At 50.9% G+C, this 22,906-nt stretch overlaps 1 protein-coding gene across 2 annotated transcripts in view; it reads left to right on the forward strand.

Moving 5' to 3' along the window:
* LOC110517035 (E3 ubiquitin-protein ligase ZNF598) overlaps positions 1 to 16,376 on the forward strand; it is a 30,962-nt gene extending 14,586 nt beyond the window's left edge. For both annotated transcript variants that reach the window (XM_036972284.1, XM_036972283.1), the window contains exons 8-11: positions 438 to 1,384; positions 4,321 to 4,489; positions 7,905 to 8,049; positions 15,667 to 16,376. In XM_036972284.1, coding sequence (XP_036828179.1) covers positions 438 to 1,384; positions 4,321 to 4,489; positions 7,905 to 8,049; positions 15,667 to 16,032 — 1,627 coding nt within the window. In that variant the 3' untranslated portion in view covers positions 16,033 to 16,376. The remainder of the gene's footprint in view (positions 1 to 437; positions 1,385 to 4,320; positions 4,490 to 7,904; positions 8,050 to 15,666) is intronic.
* Positions 16,377 to 22,906: the final 6,530 nt, after the last annotated feature.

Below are 22,906 nucleotides of genomic sequence, written 5' to 3' on the forward strand. Positions count from 1 at the left end.
AAACCCTTGAATGAGTAGGTGTGTCCAAACTTTTTACTGGTATTGTATGTTACCGGTATATACATTAATGTATGTGTTACAGTGTAAAGCCCCCCCCCAGCCCTCCTGACCCCCCCCCCCCCCCCCCCCCCAGGTCTCTCTAAAGCCCCCCCAGGTCTCTGTAGTGATGTATGTTATATTGTGTGTGTTACAGTGTAAAGCCCCCCCAGGTCTCTGTAGTGATGTATGTTATAGGTTTATATATTGTGTGTTAGTGTTAAGCCCCCCCAGGTCTCTCTCTAGTGATGTATGTTATATTGTGTGTGTTACAGTGTAAAGCCCCCCCAGGTCTCTGTAGTGATGTATGTTATAGGTTTATATATTGTGTGTTAGTGTTAAGCCCCCCCAGGTCTCTAGTGATGTATGTTATAGGTATATATATTGTGTGTGTGTTACAGTGTAAAGCCCCCCCCAGCCCTGAAGACTCCAGCCCAGGTCCCTCTGAAGGAGGATGACTTCCCCAGTCTATCTGCTGCCATGGTTATGACCCCCATGACCCCTGCCTACTCCGCCCAACCCAGGAAGCACTCCTCTTTCCAAGAAGAAGACTTCCCCGCCCTGGTCTCTAAGATCCGCCCTCCCAGACCAGCGGGCGGAGCTACCTCAGCCTGGAGCCAAGCCAGCAGCAGCAACACCTCCAAGACGGTCATCCTTCCCTCCTCTTCCTCTAGACCTCCCCCTAACAACCCTCCTCTCCCTCTCCCCGCCGGCCCCCAGCTCCTCTCCTCCTCCTCTTCCTCTCGGAGGAAAAAGCACCCCATCCGCCGCCCCTCCCCCCCATCTGATGATGACAATTGCGTTGCCAAGACGATGCAGGAGCACCGAGCAGTTCCAACCATGTTGGATATCTCCTCTCTTCTCATCGTCAAAGGACCCTCTAAATCTGCCTCTAAGCCCCTCCCATTGACAGCTAAGCCCCTCCCACCAACCGCCAAGCCTCCCCCACTGACAGATAAGCCCCTCCCACTGACCTCTAAGCCCTCCCCCGTGACATCTAACCCCACTCCTATTCCCGCCCCAAGCCCCACATCCAAGACAGCCAAGAAGAAGAAACAGGCCACGCCCCCTCCATCATCATTTGGGAACCAAGTTCCTGTCCTCATGGAAACGGTCTCCAGGGTACAGAAGGAGAACGTTCCGGAGAGCCACGCCTCCAAGCCACTGGTTGCTATGACGACGGCAACAGTTAAAACCGCTGTAAAAGCAAAGGTCAAAGCAAGTGGATTGGCTAACGGCCACCTGGATAAACCAGTCACAGTGGCCCCCCTCCCCAAAGCCCAGCCGGAACCCCCCCTGGAGGTAGAGGAGGAGTTCCCTGCCCTCATCTCCAAGAAACCTCCCCCAGGTACATAACATAACTATCCCAATTCATATTTCCTCTACACAATACATTTCTATGTGCCAGTTGTGCAGTATTACCCCTGGGGGGGTTGTGCAGTATTACCCCTGGGGGAGTTTTGTGCAGTATTACCCCTGGGAGGGTTAGGAGGGGTTTTGTGCAGTATTACCCCTGGGGGGGAGGGTTTTGTGCAGTATTACCCCTGTGGGGTTAGGAGGGGTTTTGTGCAGTGTTACCCCTTGGGGGGTTTTGTGCAGTATTACCCCTGGGAGGGTTAGGGGGGGGGGGGTTTGTGCAGTATTACCCCTGGGGGGGAGGGGTTTTGTGCAGTATTACCCCTGGGAGGGGTTTTGTGCAGTATTACTTCTGGGAGGGGGTTTGTGCAGTGTTACCCCTGGGGGGGGGGGGGGGGGGTTGTGCAGTATTACCCCTGGGAGGGGTAGGAGGGGTTTTGTGCAGTATTACCCCTGGGAGGGGTAGGAGGGGTTTTGTGCAGTATTACCCCTGGGAGGATTAGGAGGGGTTTTGTGCAGTATTACCCCTGGGGGGGTTAGGGGGTGTTTTGTATTGGTCTATGAGGGCGTAATGTCTCAGCAGTGAGGATGTGTTGGTCTATGAGGGCGTAACGTCTCAGCAGTGAGGATGTGTTGGTCTATGAGGGCGTAACGTGTTGGTCTATGAGGGCGTAACGTCTCAGCAGTGAGGATGTGTTGGTCTATGAGGGCGTAACGTGTTGGTCTATGAGGGCGTAACGTCTCAGCAGTGAGGATGTGTTGGTCTATGAGGGCGTAACGTCTCAGCAGTGAGGATGTGTTGGTCTATGAGGGCGTAACGTGTTGGTCTATGAGGGCGTAACGTGTTGGTCTATGAGGGCGTAACGTCTCAGCAGTGAGGATGTGTTGGTCTATGAGGGCGTAACGTGTTGGTCTATGAGGGCGTAACGTCTCAGCAGTGAGGATGTGTTGGTCTATGAGGGCGTAACGTGTTGGTCTATGAGGGCGTAACGTCTCAGCAGTGAGGATGTGTTGGTCTATGAGGGCGTAACGTCTCAGCAGTGAGGATGTGTTGGTCTATGAGGGCGTAACGTCTCAGCAGTGAGGATGTGTTGGTCTATGAGGGCGTAACGTCTCGGCAGTGAGGATGTGTTGGTCTATGAGGGCGTAACGTCTCGGCAGTGAGGATGTGTTGGTCTATGAGGGCGTAACGTCTCAGCAGTGAGTATGTGTTGGTCTATGAGGGCGTAACGTCTCAGCAGTGAGGATGTGTTGCTCTATGAGGGCGTAACGTCTCAGCAGTGAGGATGTGTTGGTCTATGAGGGCGTAACGTCTCAGCAGTGAGGATGTGTTGGTCTATGAGGGCGAAACGTGTTGGTCTATGAGGGCGTAACGTCTCAGCAGTGAGGATGTGTTGGTCTATGAGGGCATAACGTCTCAGCAGTGAGGATGTGTTGGTCTATGAGGGCGTAACGTCTCAGCAGTGAGGATGTGTTGGTCTATGAGGGCGTAACGTCTCAGCAGTGAGGATGTGTTGGTCTATGAGGGCGTAACGTCTCAGCAGTGAGGATGTGTTGGTCTATGAGGGCGTAACGTCTCAGCAGTGAGGATGTGTTGGTCTATGAGGGCGTAACGTCTCAGCAGTGAGGATGTGTTGGTCTATGATTGCGTAACGTCTCAGCAGTGAGGATGTGTTGGTCTATGATTGCGTAACGTCTCAGCAGTGAGGATGTGTTGGTCTATGAGGGCGTAACGTCTCAGCAGTGAGGATGTGTTGGTCTATGAGGGCGTAATGTCTCAGCAGTGAGGATGTGTTGGTCTATGAGGGCGTAACGTCTCAGCAGTGAGGATGTGTTGGTCTATGAGGGCGTAACGTCTCAGCAGTGAGGATGTGTTGGTCTATGAGGGCGTAACGTCTCAGCAGTGAGGATGTGTTGGTCTATGAGGGCGTAACGTCTCAGCAGTGAGGATGTGTTGGTCTATGAGGGCGTAACGTGTTGGTCTATGAGGGCGTAACGTCTCAGCAGTGAGGATGTGTTGGTCTATGAGGGCGTAACGTCTCAGCAGTGAGGATGTGTTGGTCTATGAGGGCGTAACGTCTCAGCAGTGAGGATGTGTTGGTCTATGAGGGCGTAACGTCTCAGCAGTGAGGATGTGTTGGTCTATGAGGGCGTAACGTCTCAGCAGTGAGGATGTGTTGGTCTATGAGGGCGTAACGTCTCAGCAGTGAGGATGTGTTGGTCTATGAGGGCGTAACGTCTCAGCAGTGAGGATGTATTGGTCTATGAGGGCGTAACGTCTCAGCAGTGAGGACGTGTTGGTCTATGAGGGCGTAACGTGTTGGTCTATGAGGGCGTAACGTCTCAGCAGTGAGGATGTGTTGGTCTATGAGGGCGTAACGTCTCAGCAGTGAGGATGTGTTGGTCTATGAGGGCGTAACGTCTCAGCAGTGAGGATGTGTTGGTCTATGAGGGCGTAACGTCTCGGCAGTTTGGACCTCAGCCATTTTATTTATTGACATTTAAGTATTAATTTTTTAGCCAATCGCATGGCGAGTCATTGTTCTATCTAAACCGCTGTGTAATATGTAATAACCAAATATATTGTATATTCAGTTGTTTTGATGCTGGTGTTGAACACCGAAAGTAAAAGACACAGAAACTAAACATAAGAACAGGGAGCATAGAAATAGGTCACAGAACAGTCCTACCGCTTCTTAGACTTGCCGGCAATGATAATGACAGATCTTTAACATACTTTTCTACGTGAATTTAGTTGTGTGACCAAAGTTCCAAATTGCAGCTTTAAGTTGGGGTTATGGAGGATAGTAACAGTGATAATGTAGTGATGTTGACAATGCTGTTTGTCTCTAGGTTTTAAGTTGGGGTTATGGATGAAAGTAACTGTGATAATGTAGTGATGTTGACCATGCTGTTTGTCTCCTCCAGGCTTTAAAAGTTCCTTCGTCCTGAAGAGTTCTGCCCCCCCCAGAAACCTGTCCCCCCCTCGCCCCGGCCAGGGCAGCGCCACCCCTCCCAGTAAGCCCCCCCCAGGGTTTACCGGCATCCCCCTCAACAGCAACGTGGTGGAGCCTGCCCCCCCTGCATCCAGCCCCCGGTGAGACAGACAGACCAGACATCACCTTTACAGACCAACCATCACATCACCTTTACAGACCAGACATAACCTTTACAGACCAACCATCACATCACCTTTACAGACCAACCATCACATCACCTTTACAGACCAGACATCACCTTTACAGACCAGACATAACCTTTACAGACCAACCATCACATCACCTTTACAGACCAACCATCACATCACCTTTACAGACCAGACATCACCTTTACAGACCAGACATCACCTTTACAGACCAGACATCACCTTTACAGACCAACCATCACATCACCTTTACAGACCAACCATCACCTTTACAGACCAGACATCACCTTTACAGACCAACCATCACATCACCTTTACAGACCAGACATCACCTTTACAGACCAGAAATCACCTTTACAGACCAACCATCACATCACCTTTACAGACCAACCATCACATCACCTTTACAGACCAACCATCACATCACCTTTACAGACCAGACATCACCTTTACAGACCAGACATCACCTTTACAGACCAGACATCACATCACCTTTACAGACCAGACATCACATCACCTTTACAGACCAACCATCACATCACCTTTACAGACATCACCTTTACAGACATCACCTTTACAGACATCACCTTTACAGACCAGGCATCACATCACCTTTACAGACCAAGCATCACATCACCTTTACAGACCAGGCATCACATCACCTTTACAGACCAGGCATCACATCACCTTTACAGACCAGGCATCACATCACCTTTACAGACCAGGCGTCACATCACCTTTACAGACCAGGCGTCACATCACCTTTACAGACCAGGCGTCACATCACCTTTACAGACCAGACGTCACATCACCTTTACAGACCAGACGTCACATCACCTTTACAGACCAGACGACACATCACCTTTACAGACCAGACGTCACATCACCTTTACAGACCAGACGTCACATCACCTTTACAGACCAGACGTCACATCACCTTTACAGACCAGACGTCACATCACCTTTACAGACCAGTCACAGACCACTACATCACATTTACAGACCAGACAGACCACCACCTTTACACACACCAGACAGGCCACCACCTTTACACACACCAGACAGGCCACCACCTTTACAGACACCAGACAGGCCACCACCTTTACAGACACCAGACAGACCACCACCTTTACAGACACCAGACACCAGACAGGCCACCACCTTTACACACACCAGACTGGCCGCCACCTTTACAGACACAAGACAGGCCACCACCTTTACACACACCAGACAGGCCACCACCTTTACAGACACAAGACAGGCCACCACCTTTACACACACCAGACAGGCCACCACCTTTACAGACACAAGACAGGCCACCACCTTTACACACACCAGACAGACCACTACCTTTACAGACACCAGACAGACCACAACCTTTACACACACCAGACACAAGACAGGCCAACACCTTTACAGACACCAGACAGGCCACCACCTTTACACACACCAGACAGGCCACCACCTTTACACACACCAGACAGGCCACCACCTTTACACACACCAGACAGACCACTACCTTTACAGACACCAGACAGACCACAACCTTTACACACACCAGACACAAGACAGGCTAACACCTTTGCAGACACCAGACAGGCCACCACATTTACAGACACCAGACAGGCCACTACCTTTACAGACACCAGACAGACCACAACCTTTACAGACACCAGACAGGCCACCACCTTTACACACACCAGACAGGCCACCACCTTTACACACACCAGACAGGCCACCACCTTTACAGACACCAGACAGGCCACCACCTTTACAGACACCAGACAGGCCACCACCTTTACAGACACCAGACAGGCCACCACCTTTACACACACCAGACACCAGACAGGCCATCACCTTTACACACACCAGACACCAGACAGGCCACCACCTTTACAGACACCAGACAGGCCACCACCTTTACACACACCAGACACCAGACAGGCCATCACCTTTACACACACCAGACACCAGACAGGCCATCACCTTTACACACACCAGACACCAGACAGGCCACCACCTTTACACACACCAGACCCCAGACAGACCACCACCTTTACAGACACCAGACAGGCCACCACCTTTACAGACACCAGACACCAGACAGGCCACCACCTTTACACACACCAGACAGACCACCACCTTTACAGACACCAGACAGGCCACCACCTTTACAGACACCAGGCACCAGACAGGCCACCACCTTTACACACACCAGACACCAGACAGGCCACCACCTTTACACACACCAGACACCAGACAGGCCACCACCTTTACACACACCAGACAGGCCACCACCTTTACAGACACCAGACAGGCCACCACCTTTACAGACACCAGACAGGCCACAACCTTTACAGACACCAGACACCAGACAGGCCACCACCTTTACACACACCAGACAGGCCACCACCTTTACAGACACCAGACAGGACACCACCTTTACAGACACCAGACAGGCCACTACCTTTACAGACACCAGACAGGCCACCACCTTTACAGACACCAGACACCAGACAGGCCACTACCTTTACACACACCAGACAGGCCACCACCTTTACACACACCAGACACCAGACAGGCCACTACCTTTACAGACACCAGACAGGCCACTACCTTTACAGACACCAGACACCAGACAGGCCACCACCTTTACACACACCAGACAGGCCACCACCTTTACAGACACCAGACAGGCCACTACCTTTACAGACACCAGACACCAGACAGGCCATCACCTTTACAGACCCCAGACAGGCCACTACCTTTACAGACACCAGACCCCAGACAGGCCACCACCTTTACACACACCAGACACCAGACAGGCCACCACCTTTACAGACACCAGACAGGCCACTACCTTTACAGACACCAGACAGGCCACCACCTTTACACACACCAGACACCAGACAGGCCACCACCTTTACAGACACCAGACACCAGACAGGCCACTACCTTTACAGACACCAGACAGGCCACTACCTTTACAGACACCAGACAGGCCACTACCTTTACAGACACCAGACAGGCCACTACCTTTACAGACACCAGACAGGCCACCACCTTTACAGACACCAGACACCAGGCAGGCCACCACCTTTACAGACACCAGACCCCAGAAAGGCCACCACCTTTACAGACACCAGACAGACCACAACCTTTACAGACACCAGACACCAGACAGGCCACCACCTTTACAGACACCAGACACCAGACAGGCCACCACCTTTACAGACACCAGACCCCAGACAGGCCACCACCTTTACACACACCAGACACCAGACAGGCCACCACCTTTACAGACACAACAGCACATATTTGATTCAAACTGTGTGTTCTAAATGACTCCATATGGGGGGGTGTTCAGCTCTCCCCAGTCCCCGGGGGTGTACCTGGCTCCAGAGAACTTCCAGCAGAGGAACATGGAACTGATCCAGTCCATTAAGAACCTCCTGCAGAACGACCAGTCACGATTCAACCAGTTCAAGGACTACTCTGGACAGTTTAGACAGGTAAGGCCTGACTCCTAACCTTAACCCCTAACCTTGACTCCTAACCTTAACCCCACTAACCCTGACTCCTAACCTTAACCCCACTAACCCTGACTCCTAACCTTAACCCCCCTAACCCTGACTCCTAACCTTAACCCCACTAACCCTGACTCCTAACCTTAACCCCCCTAACCCTCACTCCTAACCTTAACCCCCTAACCCTGACTCCTAACCTTAACCCCCCTAACCCTAACCCTGACTCCTAACCTTAACCCCCCTAACCCTGACTCCTAAGTAAGACCAGCAGGCTAATGTTCCTATAGACTCAGTAAGACCGGCAGGCTAATGTTCCTATAGACTCAGTAAGACCGGCAGGCTAATGTTCCTATAGACTCAGTAAGAACGGCAGGCTAATGTTCCTATAGACCCAGTAAGACCAGCAGGCTAATATTCCTATAGACCCAGTAAGACCATCAGGCTAATGTTCCTATAGACCCAGTAAGACCATCAGGCTAATGTTCCTATAGACCCAGTAAGACCAGCAGGCTAATATTCCTATAGACCCAGTAAGACCAGCAGGCTAATGTTCCTATAGACCCAGTAAGACCAGCAGGCTAATGTTCCTATAGACCAGCAGGCTAATGTTCCTATAGACCAGCAGGCTAATGTTCCTATAGACCAGCAGGCTAATGTTCCTATAGACCAGCAGGCTAATGTTCCTATAGACCAGCAGGCTAATGTTCCTATAGACCCAGTAAGACCAGCAGGCTAATGTTCCTATAGACCCAGTAAGACCAGCAGGCTAATGTTCCTATAGACCAGCAGGCTAATGTTCCTATAGACCCAGTAAGACCAGCAGGCTAATGTTCCTATAGACCAGCAGGCTAATGTTCCTATAGACCCAGTAAGACCAGCAGGCTAATGTTCCTATAGACCCAGTAAGACCAGCAGGCTAATGTTCCTATAGACCCAGTAAGACCAGCAGGCTAATGTTCCTATAGACCCAGTAAGACCAGCAGGCTAATATTCCTATAGACCCAGTAAGACCAGCAGGCTAATGTTCCTATAGACCCAGTAAGACCAGCAGGCTAATGTTCCTATAGACCCAGTAAGACCAGCAGGCTAATGTTCCTATAGACCAGCAGGCTAATGTTCCTATAGACCCAGTAAGACCAGCAGGCTAATGTTCCTATAGACCCAGTAAGACCAGCAGGCTAATGTTCCTATAGACCCAGTAAGACCAGCAGGCTAATATTCCTATAGACCCAGTAAGACCAGCAGGCTAATATTCCTATAGACCCAGTAAGGCCAGCAGGCTAATGTTCCTATAGACCAGCAGGCTAATGTTCCTATAGACCCAGTAAGACCAGCAGGCTAATATTCCTATAGACCAGCATGCTAATGTTCCTATAGACCCAGTAAGACCAGCAGGCTAATGTTCCTATAGACCCAGTAAGACCAGCAGGCTAATATTCCTATAGACCCAGTAAGACCAGCAGGCTAATATTCCTATAGACCCAGTAAGGCCAGCAGGCTAATGTTCCTATAGACCCAGTAAGACCAGCAGGCTAATGTTCCTATAGACCCAGTAAGACCAGCAGGCTAATGTTCCTATAGACCCAGTAAGACCAGCAGGCTAATGTTCCTATAGACCCAGTAAGACCAGCAGGCTAATGTTCCTATAGACCCAGTAAGACCAGCAGGCTAATGTTCCTATAGACCCAGTAAGACCAGCAGGCTAATATTCCTATAGACCCAGTAAGACCAGCAGGCTAATATTCCTATAGACCCAGTAAGGCCAGCAGGCTAATGTTCCTATAGACCCAGTAAGACCAGCAGGCTAATGTTCCTATAGACCCAGTAAGACCAGCAGGCTAATGTTCCTATAGACCCAGTAAGACCAGCAGGCTAATGTTCCTATAGACCCAGTAAGACCAGCAGGCTAATGTTCCTATAGACCCAGTAAGACCAGCAGGCTAATGTTCCTATAGACCCAGTAAGACCAGCAGGCTAATGTTCCTATAGACCCAGTAAGACCAGCAGGCTAATGTTCCTATAGACTCAGTAAGACCAGCAGGCTAATGTTCCTATAGACCAGCAGGCTAATGTTCCTATAGACCAGCAGGCTAATGTTCCTATAGACCCAGTAAGACCAGCAGGCTAATGTTCCTATAGACCCAGTAAGACCAGCAGGCTAATGTTCCTATAGACCCAGTAAGACCAGCAGGCTAATATTCCTATAGACCCAGTAAGACCAGCAGGCTAATATTCCTATAGACCCAGTAAGGCCAGCAGGCTAATGTTCCTATAGACCCAGTAAGACCAGCAGGCTAATGTTCCTATAGACCCAGTAAGACCAGCAGGCTAATGTTCCTATAGACTCAGTAAGACCGGCAGGCTAATGTTCCTATAGACTCAGTAAGACCGGCAGGCTAATGTTCCTATAGACTCAGTAAGAACGGCAGGCTAATGTTCCTATAGACTCAGTAAGACCGGCAGGCTAATGTTCCTATAGACCCAGTAAGACCAGCAGGCTAATATTCCTATAGACCCAGTAAGACCATCAGGCTAATGTTCCTATAGACCCAGTAAGACCATCAGGCTAATGTTCCTATAGACCCAGTAAGACCAGCAGGCTAATATTCCTATAGACCCAGTAAGACCAGCAGGCTAATGTTCCTATAGACCCAGTAAGACCAGCAGGCTAATGTTCCTATAGACCAGCAGGCTAATGTTCCTATAGACCAGCAGGCTAATGTTCCTATAGACCAGCAGGCTAATGTTCCTATAGACCAGCAGGCTAATGTTCCTATAGACCCAGTAAGACCAGCAGGCTAATGTTCCTATAGACCCAGTAAGACCAGCAGGCTAATGTTCCTATAGACCAGCAGGCTAATGTTCCTATAGACCCAGTAAGACCAGCAGGCTAATGTTCCTATAGACCCAGTAAGACCAGCAGGCTAATGTTCCTATAGACCAGCAGGCTAATGTTCCTATAGACCCAGTAAGACCAGCAGGCTAATGTTCCTATAGACCCAGTAAGACCAGCAGGCTAATGTTCCTATAGACCCAGTAAGACCAGCAGGCTAATGTTCCTATAGACCCAGTAAGACCAGCAGGCTAATGTTCCTATAGACCAGCAGGCTAATGTTCCTATAGACCCAGTAAGACCAGCAGGCTAATGTTCCTATAGACCAGCAGGCTAATGTTCCTATAGACCCAGTAAGACCAGCAGGCTAATGTTCCTATAGACCCAGTAAGACCAGCAGGCTAATGTTCCTACAGACCCAGTAAGACCAGCAGGCTAATGTTCCTATAGACCCAGTAAGACCAGCAGGCTAATGTTCCTATAGACCCAGTAAGACCAGCAGGCTAATGTTCCTATAGACCCAGTAAGACCAGCAGGCTAATGTTCCTATAGACCCAGTAAGACCAGCAGGCTAATATTCCTATAGACCAGCAGGCTAATGTTCCTATAGACCCAGTAAGACCAGCAGGCTAATGTTCCTATAGACCAGCAGGCTAATGTTCCTATAGACCCAGTAAGACCAGCAGGCTAATGTTCCTATAGACCCAGTAAGACCAGCAGGCTAATGTTCCTATAGACCCAGTAAGACCAGCAGGCTAATGTTCCTATAGACCCAGTAAGACCAGCAGGCTAGTGTTCCTATAGACCCAGTAAGACCAGCAGGCTAATGTTCCTATAGACCCAGTAAGACCAGCAGGCTAATGTTCCTATAGACCCAGTAAGACCAGCAGGCTAATGTTCCTATAGACCCAGTAAGACCAGCAGGCTAATGTTCCTATAGACCCAGTAAGACCAGCAGGCTAATGTTCCTATAGACCAGCAGGCTAATGTTCCTATAGACCCAGTAAGACCAGCAGGCTAATGTTCCTATAGACCCAGTAAGACCAGCAGGCTAATGTTCCTATAGACCAGCAGGCTAATGTTCCTATAGACCAGCAGGCTAATGTTCCTATAGACCAGCAGGCTAATGTTCCTATAGACCCAGTAAGACCAGCAGGCTAATGTTCCTATAGACCAGCAGGCTAATGTTCCTATAGACCAGCAGGCTAATGTTCCTATAGACCCAGTAAGACCAGCAGGCTAATGTTCCTATAGACCCAGTAAGACCAGCAGGCTAATGTTCCTATAGACCAGCAGGCTAATGTTCCTATAGACCAGCAGGCTAATGTTCCTATAGACCAGCAGGCTAATGTTCCTATAGACCCAGTAAGACCAGCAGGCTAATGTTCCTATAGACCCAGTAAGACCAGCAGGCTAATGTTCCTATAGACCAGCAGGCTAATGTTCCTATAGACCAGCAGGCTAATGTTCCTATAGACCAGCAGGCTAATGTTCCTATAGACCCAGTAAGACCAGCAGGCTAATGTTCCTATAGACCCAGTAAGACCATCAGGCTAATGTTCCTATAGACCCAGTAAGACCAGCAGGCTAATGTTCCTATAGACCCAGTAAGACCAGCAGGCTAATGTTCCTATAGACCCAGTAAGACCAGCAGGCTAATGTTCCTATAGACCCAGTAAGACCAGCAGGCTAATGTTCCTATAGAGCCAGTAAGACCAGCAGGCTAATGTTCCTATAGACCAGCAGGCTAATGTTCCTATAGACCAGCAGGCTAATGTTCCTATAGACCCAGTAAGACCAGCAGGCTAATATTCCTATAGACCCAGTAAGACCATCAGGCTAATGTTCCTATAGACCCAGTAAGACCATCAGGCTAATGTTCCTATAGACCCAGTAAGACCAGCAGGCTAATATTCCTATAGACCCAGTAAGACCAGCAGGCTAATGTTCCTATAGACCCAGTAAGACCAGCAGGCTAATGTTCCTATAGACCAGCAGGCTAATGTTCCTATAGACCAGCAGGCTAATGTTCCTATAGACCAGCAGGCTAATGTTCCTATAGACCAGCAGGCTAATGTTCCTATAGACCAGCAGGCTAATGTTCCTATAGACCCAGTAAGACCAGCAGGCTAATGTTCCTATAGACCCAGTAAGACCAGCAGGCTAATGTTCCTATAGACCAGCAGGCTAATGTTCCTATAGACCCAGTAAGACCAGCAGGCTAATGTTCCTATAGACCCAGTAAGACCAGCAGGCTAATGTTCCTATAGACCAGCAGGCTAATGTTCCTATAGACCCAGTAAGACCAGCAGGCTAATGTTCCTATAGACCCAGTAAGACCAGCAGGCTAATGTTCCTATAGACCCAGTAAGACCAGCAGGCTAATGTTCCTATAGACCCAGTAAGACCAGCAGGCTAATGTTCCTATAGACCAGCAGGCTAATGTTCCTATAGACCCAGTAAGACCAGCAGGCTAATGTTCCTATAGACCAGCAGGCTAATGTTCCTATAGACCCAGTAAGACCAGCAGGCTAATGTTCCTATAGACCCAGTAAGACCAGCAGGCTAATGTTCCTACAGACCCAGTAAGACCAGCAGGCTAATGTTCCTATAGACCCAGTAAGACCAGCAGGCTAATGTTCCTATAGACCCAGTAAGACCAGCAGGCTAATGTTCCTATAGACCCAGTAAGACCAGCAGGCTAATGTTCCTATAGACCCAGTAAGACCAGCAGGCTAATATTCCTATAGACCAGCAGGCTAATGTTCCTATAGACCCAGTAAGACCAGCAGGCTAATGTTCCTATAGACCAGCAGGCTAATGTTCCTATAGACCCAGTAAGACCAGCAGGCTAATGTTCCTATAGACCCAGTAAGACCAGCAGGCTAATGTTCCTATAGACCCAGTAAGACCAGCAGGCTAATGTTCCTATAGACCCAGTAAGACCAGCAGGCTAGTGTTCCTATAGACCCAGTAAGACCAGCAGGCTAATGTTCCTATAGACCCAGTAAGACCAGCAGGCTAATGTTCCTATAGACCCAGTAAGACCAGCAGGCTAATGTTCCTATAGACCCAGTAAGACCAGCAGGCTAATGTTCCTATAGACCCAGTAAGACCAGCAGGCTAATGTTCCTATAGACCAGCAGGCTAATGTTCCTATAGACCCAGTAAGACCAGCAGGCTAATGTTCCTATAGACCCAGTAAGACCAGCAGGCTAATGTTCCTATAGACCAGCAGGCTAATGTTCCTATAGACCAGCAGGCTAATGTTCCTATAGACCAGCAGGCTAATGTTCCTATAGACCCAGTAAGACCAGCAGGCTAATGTTCCTATAGACCAGCAGGCTAATGTTCCTATAGACCAGCAGGCTAATGTTCCTATAGACCCAGTAAGACCAGCAGGCTAATGTTCCTATAGACCCAGTAAGACCAGCAGGCTAATGTTCCTATAGACCAGCAGGCTAATGTTCCTATAGACCAGCAGGCTAATGTTCCTATAGACCAGCAGGCTAATGTTCCTATAGACCCAGTAAGACCAGCAGGCTAATGTTCCTATAGACCCAGTAAGACCAGCAGGCTAATGTTCCTATAGACCAGCAGGCTAATGTTCCTATAGACCCAGTAAGACCAGCAGGCTAATGTTCCTATAGACCCAGTAAGACCATCAGGCTAATGTTCCTATAGACCCAGTAAGACCAGCAGGCTAATGTTCCTATAGACCCAGTAAGACCAGCAGGCTAATGTTCCTATAGACCCAGTAAGACCAGCAGGCTAATGTTCCTATAGACCCAGTAAGACCAGCAGGCTAATGTTCCTATAGACCCAGTAAGACCAGCAGGCTAATGTTCCTATAGACCAGCAGGCTAATGTTCCTATAGACCAGCAGGCTAATGTTCCTATAGACCCAGTAAGACCAGCAGGCTAATGTTCCTATAGACCCAGTAAGACCAGCAGGCTAATGTTCCTATAGACCCAGTAAGACCAGCAGGCTAATGTTCCTATAGACCAGCAGGCTAATGTTCCTATAGACCCAGTAAGACCAGCAGGCTAATGTTCCTATAGACCCAGTAAGACCAGCAGGCTAATGTTCCTATAGACCCAGTAAGACCAGCAGGCTAATGTTCCTATAGACCCAGTAAGACCAGCAGGCTAATATTCCTATAGACCAGCAGGCTAATGTTCCTATAGACCAGCAGGCTAATGTTCCTATAGACCCAGTAAGACCAGCAGGCTAATGTTCCTATAGACCCAGTAAGACCAGCAGGCTAATGTTCCTATAGACCCAGTAAGACCAGCAGGCTAATGTTCCTATAGACCCAGTAAGACCAGCAGGCTAATGTTCCTATAGACCCAGTAAGACCAGCAGGCTAATGTTCCTATAGACCCAGTTAAACCAGCAGGCTAGTCTATTTTTATTGATATGAAACTGTTTATAAAAGTTGTATTTAAACGTGTACGTGACGCAGCATGTTGCCATGGGGACAGTGAAGTCGGTAACATCTCTCTCTCTCTAACAGGGTCTGATGTAGACCCTAACATCTCTCTCTCTCTAACAGGGTCTGATGTAGACCCTAACCCTAACATCTCTCTCTCTCTAACAGGGTCTGATGTAGACCCTAACATCTCTCTCTCTCTAACAGGGTCTGATGTAGACCCTAACATCTCTCTCGCTCTAACAGGGTCTGATGTAGACCCTAACCCTAACATCTCTCTCTCTCTAACAGGGTCTGATGTAGACCCTAACCCTAACATCTCTCTCTCTCTAACAGGGTCTGATGACAGCCGTGCTGTACCACCAGAGCTGTAGGACTCTGTTAGGGGACAACTTTGGCGGCGTCTTCAATGAGCTGCTGGTGCTACTTCCTGACACGAGGAAACAGCAGGAGCTGCTGACGGCCCACGCAGACGACCGGGCCATGGAAAGACAGGGAGGGGGCGGGACCAGGAAGAACAGGAAGAGTGCCTGGCAGACCCCCTCCAGCGCCATCTCTAATGCAGCCGCGCTGGACTGCCAGGTATGCCCCACCTGCTGCCAGGTGCTGGACCCTAAAGACTTCAACTCCCATAAGACCTTGCACCTGGGGGACAACGAGGACTTCCCCTCCCTGCAGGACATCAGCCGCATCATCAGCTAGCCCTGGCCTGGGACAGACATGCGCACTGCCCAATCACAGCCCAGCCTGTTGCCATTCAGGGGGAGCCTGTTTCCATGGTGACCATGGCCAGAGAGGACGTTGGGTAGTGTATTTGATGGCGAGGCTGGGGCCAGCAGGAGGTTGAACTGAATTCTGGTTGCCTGATGTTGACCTGATTCCCGGTGTGATTCCGGCTGGACCTGGACCCAGCCTGGCGACCCGAACCTGGAGGGCCCTACAAGTACCACATGTTGTGTATTAATGAGAAGAATGGTTCTATATATTTGATTTTTCTCCCCCTCTCTTCTGATCATTTCCATGTTGTTGATAAAGTGTTGAAGGAGTGACGCGTTGGTTGTTTTATCAGGTTTGATGACTGAGGAGAGTTTATTAAGTCAAACCTTCTACTACTCCCTCGGAGACAGTCAGACCCTCTACTACTCCCTCAGAGAGGAGACAGTCAGACCATCTACTACTCCCTCGGAGAGGAGACAGTCAGACCCTCTACTACTCCCTCAGAGAGGAGACAGTCAGACCCTCTACTACTCCCTCAGAGAGGAGACAGTCAGACCCTCTACTACTCCCTCAGAGAGGAGACAGTCAGACCCTCTACTACTCCCTCGGAGACAGTCAGACCCTCTACTACTCCCTCGGAGACAGTCAGACCCTCTACTACTCCCTCGGAGACAGTCAGACCCTCTACTACTCCCTCGGAGACAGTCAGACCCTCTACTACTCCCTCAGAGAGGAAACAGTCAGACCCTCTACTACTCCCTCAGAGACAGTCAGACCCTCTACTACTCCCTCAGAGAGGAGACAGTCAGACCCTCTACTACTCCCTCAGAGAGGAGACAGTCAGACCCTCTACTACTCCCTCAGAGAGGAGACAGTCAGACCCTCTACTACTCCCTCGGAGACAGTCAGACCCTCTACTACTCCCTCGGAGACAGTCAGACCCTCTACTACTCCCTCAGAGAGGAAACAGTCAGACCCTCTACTACTCCCTCGGAGACAGTCAGACCCTCTACTACTCCCTCAGAGAGGAAACAGTCAGACCATCTACTACTCCCTCAGAGAGGAGACAGTCAGACCCTCTACTACTCCCTCAGAGAGGAGACAGTCAGACCCTCTACTACTCCCTCGGAGAGGAGACAGTCAGACCCTCTACTACTCCCTCAGAGAGGAGACAGTCAGACCCTCTACTACTCCCTCGGAGACAGTCAGACCCTCTACTACTCCCTCAGAGAGGAAACAGTCAGACCCTCTACTACTCCCTCAGAGAGGAAACAGTCAGACCCTCTACTACTCCCTCGGAAACAGTCAGACCCTCTACTACTCCCTCGGAGACAGTCAGACCCTCTACTACTCCCTCGGAGACAGTCAGACCCTCTACTACTCCCTCGGAGACAGTCAGACCCTCTACTACTCCCTCGGAGACAGTCAGACCCTCTACTACTCCCTCGGAGACAGTCAGACCCTCTACTACTCCCTCGGAGACAGTCAGACCCTCTACTACTCCCTCAGAGAGGAGACAGTCAGACCCTCTACTACTCCCTCGGAGACAGTCAGACCCTCTACTACTCCCTCGGAGACAGTCAGACCCTCTACTACTCCCTCAGAGAGGAGACAGTCAGACCATCTACTACTCCCTCAGAGAGGAAACAGTCAGACCCTCTACTACTCCCTCGGAGACAGTCAGACCTTCTACTCCCTCAGAGAGGAGACAGTCAGACCATCTACTACTCCCTCAGAGAGGAAACAGTGAGACCCTCTACTACTCCCTCAGAGAGGAAACAGTCAGACCATCTACTACTCCCTCAGAGAGGAAACAGTCAGACCATCTACTACTCCCTCAGAGAGGAAACAGTCAGACCCTCTACTACTCCCTCAGAGAGGAAACAGTCAGACCATCTACTACTCCCTCAGAGAGGAGACAGTCAGACCCTCTACTACTCCCTCGGAGACAGTCAGACCCTCTACTACTACCTCAGAGAGTTAACAGTCAGACCCTCTACTACTACCTCAGAGAGGAGACGGTCAGACCCTCTACTACTCCCTCGGAGACAGTCAGACCCTCTACTACTCCCTCGGAGACAGTCAGACCCTCTACTACTCCCTCAGAGAGGAGACGGTCAGACCCTCTACTACTCCCTCGGAGACAGTCAGACCCTCTACTACTCCCTCGGAGACAGTCAGACCCTCTACTACTCCCTTAGAGAGGAAACAGTCAGACCCTCTACTACTCCCTCGGAGACAGTCAGACCTTCTACTCCCTCAGAGAGGAGACAGTCAGACCCTCTACTACTCCCTCAGAGAGGATACAGGAAGACCCTCTACTACTCCCTCAGAGAGGAGACAGTCAGACCCTCTACTACTCCCTCAGAGAGGAGACAGTCAGACCCTCTACTACTCCCTCAGAGAGGAGACAGTCAGACCCTCTACTACTCCCTCAGAGAGGAGACAGTCAGACCCTCTACTACTCCCTCAGAGAGGAGACAGTCAGACCCTCTACTACTCCCTCGGAGACAGTCAGACCCTCTACTACTCCCTCGGAGACAGTCAGACCCTCTACTACTCCCTCGGAGACAGTCAGACCCTCTACTACTCCCTCGGAGACAGTCAGACCCTCTACTACTCCCTCGGAGACAGTCAGACCCTCTACTACTCCCTCGGAGACAGTCAGACACTCTACTACTCCCTCAGACAGTCAGACCCTCTACTACTCCCTCAGACAGTCAGACCCTCTACTACTCCCTCAGAGAGGAGACAGTCAGACCCTCTCCTACTCCCTCAGACAGTCAGACCCTCTACTACTCCCTCGGTGACAGTCAGACCCTTTACTACTCCCTCGGAGACAGTCAGACCCTCTACTAATCCCACGGAGAGGAGACAGTCAGACCGTCTACTAATCCCTCGTAGAGGGTCTGACTGTCTTCTCTCTTACTCCCTCAGAGGGGAGACAGTCAGACCGTCTACTACTCCCTCAGAGGGGAGACAGTCAGACCATCTACTCCTCCCTCAGAGAGGAGACAGTCAGACCCTCTACTCCTCCCTCAGAGAGGAGACAGTCAGACCCTCTACTCCTCCCTCAGAGAGGAGACAGTCAGACCCTCTACTCCTCCCTCAGAGAGGAGACAGTCAGACCCTCTACTCCTCCCTCGGAGAGGAGACAGTCAGACCCTCTACTCCTCCCTCGGAGACAGTCAGACCCTCTACTACTCCCTCAGAGAGGAGACAGTCAGTCAGACCCTCTACTACTCCCTCAGAGAGGAGACAGTCAGTCAGACCCTCTACTACTCCCTCAGAGAGGAGACAGTCAGTCAAACCCTCTTCTCCTCCCACGGAGACAGTCAGACCCTCTACTCGTCCCTCAGGGTGGTAAAGTAACCTTGTTAAAAGGTAGAGGTTCTCTCAGGGCTGTGGAAGGTAATCAGATAGTTGAAGTCTGGAGGGAGTCAGACTGTTTAGGACGGTAGTCTGGAGGGAGTCGGACTATTTGGGACGGTAGTCTGGAGGGAGTCAGACTGTTTGGGACGGTAGTCTGGTAGTCTGGAGGGAGTCGGACTGTTTAGGACGGTAGTGTGGACGGAGTCGGACTGTTTGGGACGGTAGTCTGGAGGGAGTCAGACTGTTTGGGACGGTAGTCTGGTAGTCTGGAGGGAGTCGGACTGTTTAGGACGGTAGTGTGGAGGGAGTCGGACTGTTTGGGACGGTAGTCTGGAGGGAGTCGGACTATTTGGGACGGTAGTCTGGAGGGAGTCGGACTATTTGGGACGGTAGTCTGGAGGGAGTCGGACTGTTTGGGACGGTAGTCTGGAGGGAGTCGGACTGTTTGGGACGGTAGTCTGGAGGGAGTCGGACTGTTTGGGACGGTAGTCTGGAGGGAGTCGGACTGTTTGGGACGGTAGTCTGGAGGGAGTCGGACTGTTTGGGACGGTAGTCTGGAGGGAGTCGGACTGTTTGGGACGGTAGTCTGGAGGGAGTCGGACTGTTTGGGACGGTAGTCTGGAGGGAGTCGGACTGTTTGGGACGGTAGTCTGGAGGGAGTCGGACTGTTTGGGACGGTAGTCTGGAGGGAGTCGGACTGTTTGGGACGGTAGTCTGGAGGGAGTCGGACTGTTTGGGACGGTAGTCTGGAGGGAGTCGGACTGTTTGGGACGGTAGTCTGGAGGGAGTCGGACTGTTTGGGACGGTAGTCTGGAGGGAGTCGGACTGTTTGGGACGGTAGTGTGGAGGGAGTCGGACTGTTTGGGACGGTATTCTGGAGGGAGCCGGACTGTTTGGGACGGTATTCTGGAGGGAGCCGGACTGTTTGGGACGGTAGTCTGGAGGGAGCCGGACTGTTTGGGACGGTAGTCTGGAGGGAGCCGGACTGTTTGGGACGGTAGTCTGGAGGGAGCCGGACTGTTTGGGACGGTATATAGTAGTGGGGAGGGGCACTGCTGGTTCTCTTGTTTCTCTTCTGTCTCTCTCTCTCTCAACCAGTCTGTAAACCCACAACCAGTCTGTAAACCCACAACCAGTCTGTAAACCCACAACCAGTCTGTAAACCCACAACCGGTCTGTAAACCCACAACCAGTCTGTAAACCCACAACCAGTCTGTAAACCCACAACCAGTCTGTAAACCCACAACATATAAAACCAGAATATTTCTGTTTGCCCCAATTTTGATTAAACAGCTTTGGTCCATTTTGGTCTATTTGTCCTCCATGCTGCTGTCCCCTACCCTAGTGTTAGAGGAGGTCCTAGTCTGTCCCCTACCCTAGTGTTAGAGGAGGTCCTAGTCTGTCCCCTACCCTAGTGTTAGAGGAGGTCCTAGTCTGTCCCCTACCCTAGTGTTAGAGGAGGTCCTAGTCTGTCCCCTACCCTAGTGTTAGAGGAGGTCCTAGTCTGTCCCCTACCCTAGTGTTAGAGGAGGTCCTAGTCTGTCCCCTACCCTAGTGTTAGAGGAGGTCCTAGTCTGTCCCCTACCCTAGTGTTAGAGGAGGTCCTAGTCTGTCCCCTACCCTAGTGTTAGAGGAGGTCCTAGTCTGTCCCCTACCCTAGTGTTAGAGGAGGTCCTAGTCTGTCCCCTACCCTAGTGTTAGAGGAGGTCCTAGTCTGTCCCCTACCCTAGTGTTAGAGGAGGTCCTAGTCTGTCCCCTACCCTAGTGTTAGAGGAGGTCCTAGTCTGTCTCCCCTACCCTAGTGTTAGAGGAGGTCCTAGTCTGTCCCCTACCCTAGTGTTAGAGGAGGTCCTAGTCTGTCCCCTACCCTAGTGTTAGAGGTCCTAGTCTGTCCCCTACCCTAGTGTTAGAGGAGGTCCTAGTCTGTCCCCTACCCTAGTGTTAGAGGAGGTCCTAGTCTGTCCCCTACCCTAGTGTTAGAGGAGGTCCTAGTCTGTCCCCTACCCTAGTGTTAGAGGAGGTCCTAGTCTGTCCCCTACCCTAGTGTTAGAGGAGGTCCTAGTCTGTCCCCTACCCTAGTGTTAGAGGAGGTCCTAGTCTGTCCCCTACCCTAGTGTTAGAGGAGGTCCTAGTCTGTCCCCTACCCTAGTGTTAGAGGAGGTCCTAGTCTGTCCCCTACCCTAGTGTTAGAGGAGGTCCTAGTCTGTCCCCTACCCTAGTGTTAGAGGAGGTCCTAGTCTGTCCCCTACCCTAGTGTTAGAGGAGGTCCTAGTCTGTCCCCTACCCTAGTGTTAGAGGAGGTCCTAGTCTGTCCCCTACCCTAGTGTTAGAGGAGGTCCTAGTCTGTCCCCTACCCTAGTGTTAGAGGAGGTCCTAGTCTGTCCCCTACCCTAGTGTTAGAGGAGGTCCTAGTCTGTCCCCTACCCTAGTGTTAGAGGAGGTCCTAGTCTGTCCCCTACCCTAGTGTTAGAGGAGGTCCTAGTCTGTCCCCTACCCTAGTGTTAGAGGAGGTCCTAGTCTGTCCCCTACCCTAGTGTTAGAGGAGGTCCTAGTCTGTCCCCTACCCTAGTGTTAGAGGAGGTCCTAGTCTGTCCCCTACCCTAGTGTTAGAGGAGGTCCTAGTCTGTCCCCTACCCTAGTGTTAGAGGAGGTCCTGGTCTGTCTCCTACCCTAGTGTTAGAGGAGGTCCTAGTCTGTCCCCTACCCTAGTGTTAGAGGAGGTCCTAGTCTGTCCCCTACCCTAGTGTTAGAGGAGGTCCTAGTCTGTCTCCTACCCTAGTGTTAGAGGAGGTCCTAGTCTGTCTCCTACCCTAGTGTTAGAGGAGGTCCTAGTCTGTCCCCTACCCTAGTGTTAGAGGAGGTCCTAGTCTGTCCCCTACCCTAGTGTTAGAGGAGGTCCTGGTCTGTCCCCTACCCTAGTGTTAGAGGAGGTCCTAGTCTGTCTCCTACCCTAGTGTTAGAGGAGGTCCTAGTCTGTCTCCTACCCTAGTGTTAGAGGAGGTCCTAGTCTGTCCCCTACCCTAGTGTTAGAGGAGGTCCTAGTCTGTCCCCTACCCTAGTGTTAGAGGAGGTCCTAGTCTGTCCCCTACCTAGTGTTAGAGGAGGTCCTAGTCTGTCCCCTACCCTAGTGTTAGAGGAGGTCCTAGTCTGTCCCCTACCCTAGTGTTAGAGGAGGTCCTCGTCTGTCCCCTACCCTAGTGTTAGAGGAGGTCCTAGTCTGTCCCCTACCCTAGTGTTAGAGGAGGTCCTAGTCTGTCCCCTACCCTAGTGTTAGAGGAGGTCCTAGTCTGTCCCCTACCCTAGTGTTAGAGGAGGTCCTAGTCTGTCCCCTACCCTAGTGTTAGAGGAGGTCCTAGTCTGTCCCCTACCCTAGTGTTAGAGGAGGTCCTAGTCTGTCCCCTACCCTAGTGTTAGAGGAGGTCCTAGTCTGTCCCCTACCCTAGTGTTAGAGGAGGTCCTAGTCTGTCCCCTACCCTAGTGTTAGAGG

This window comes from Oncorhynchus mykiss, unplaced genomic scaffold (genome assembly GCF_013265735.2).
Source record: "Oncorhynchus mykiss isolate Arlee unplaced genomic scaffold, USDA_OmykA_1.1 un_scaffold_130, whole genome shotgun sequence".
Taxonomy (NCBI): domain Eukaryota; kingdom Metazoa; phylum Chordata; class Actinopteri; order Salmoniformes; family Salmonidae; genus Oncorhynchus; species Oncorhynchus mykiss.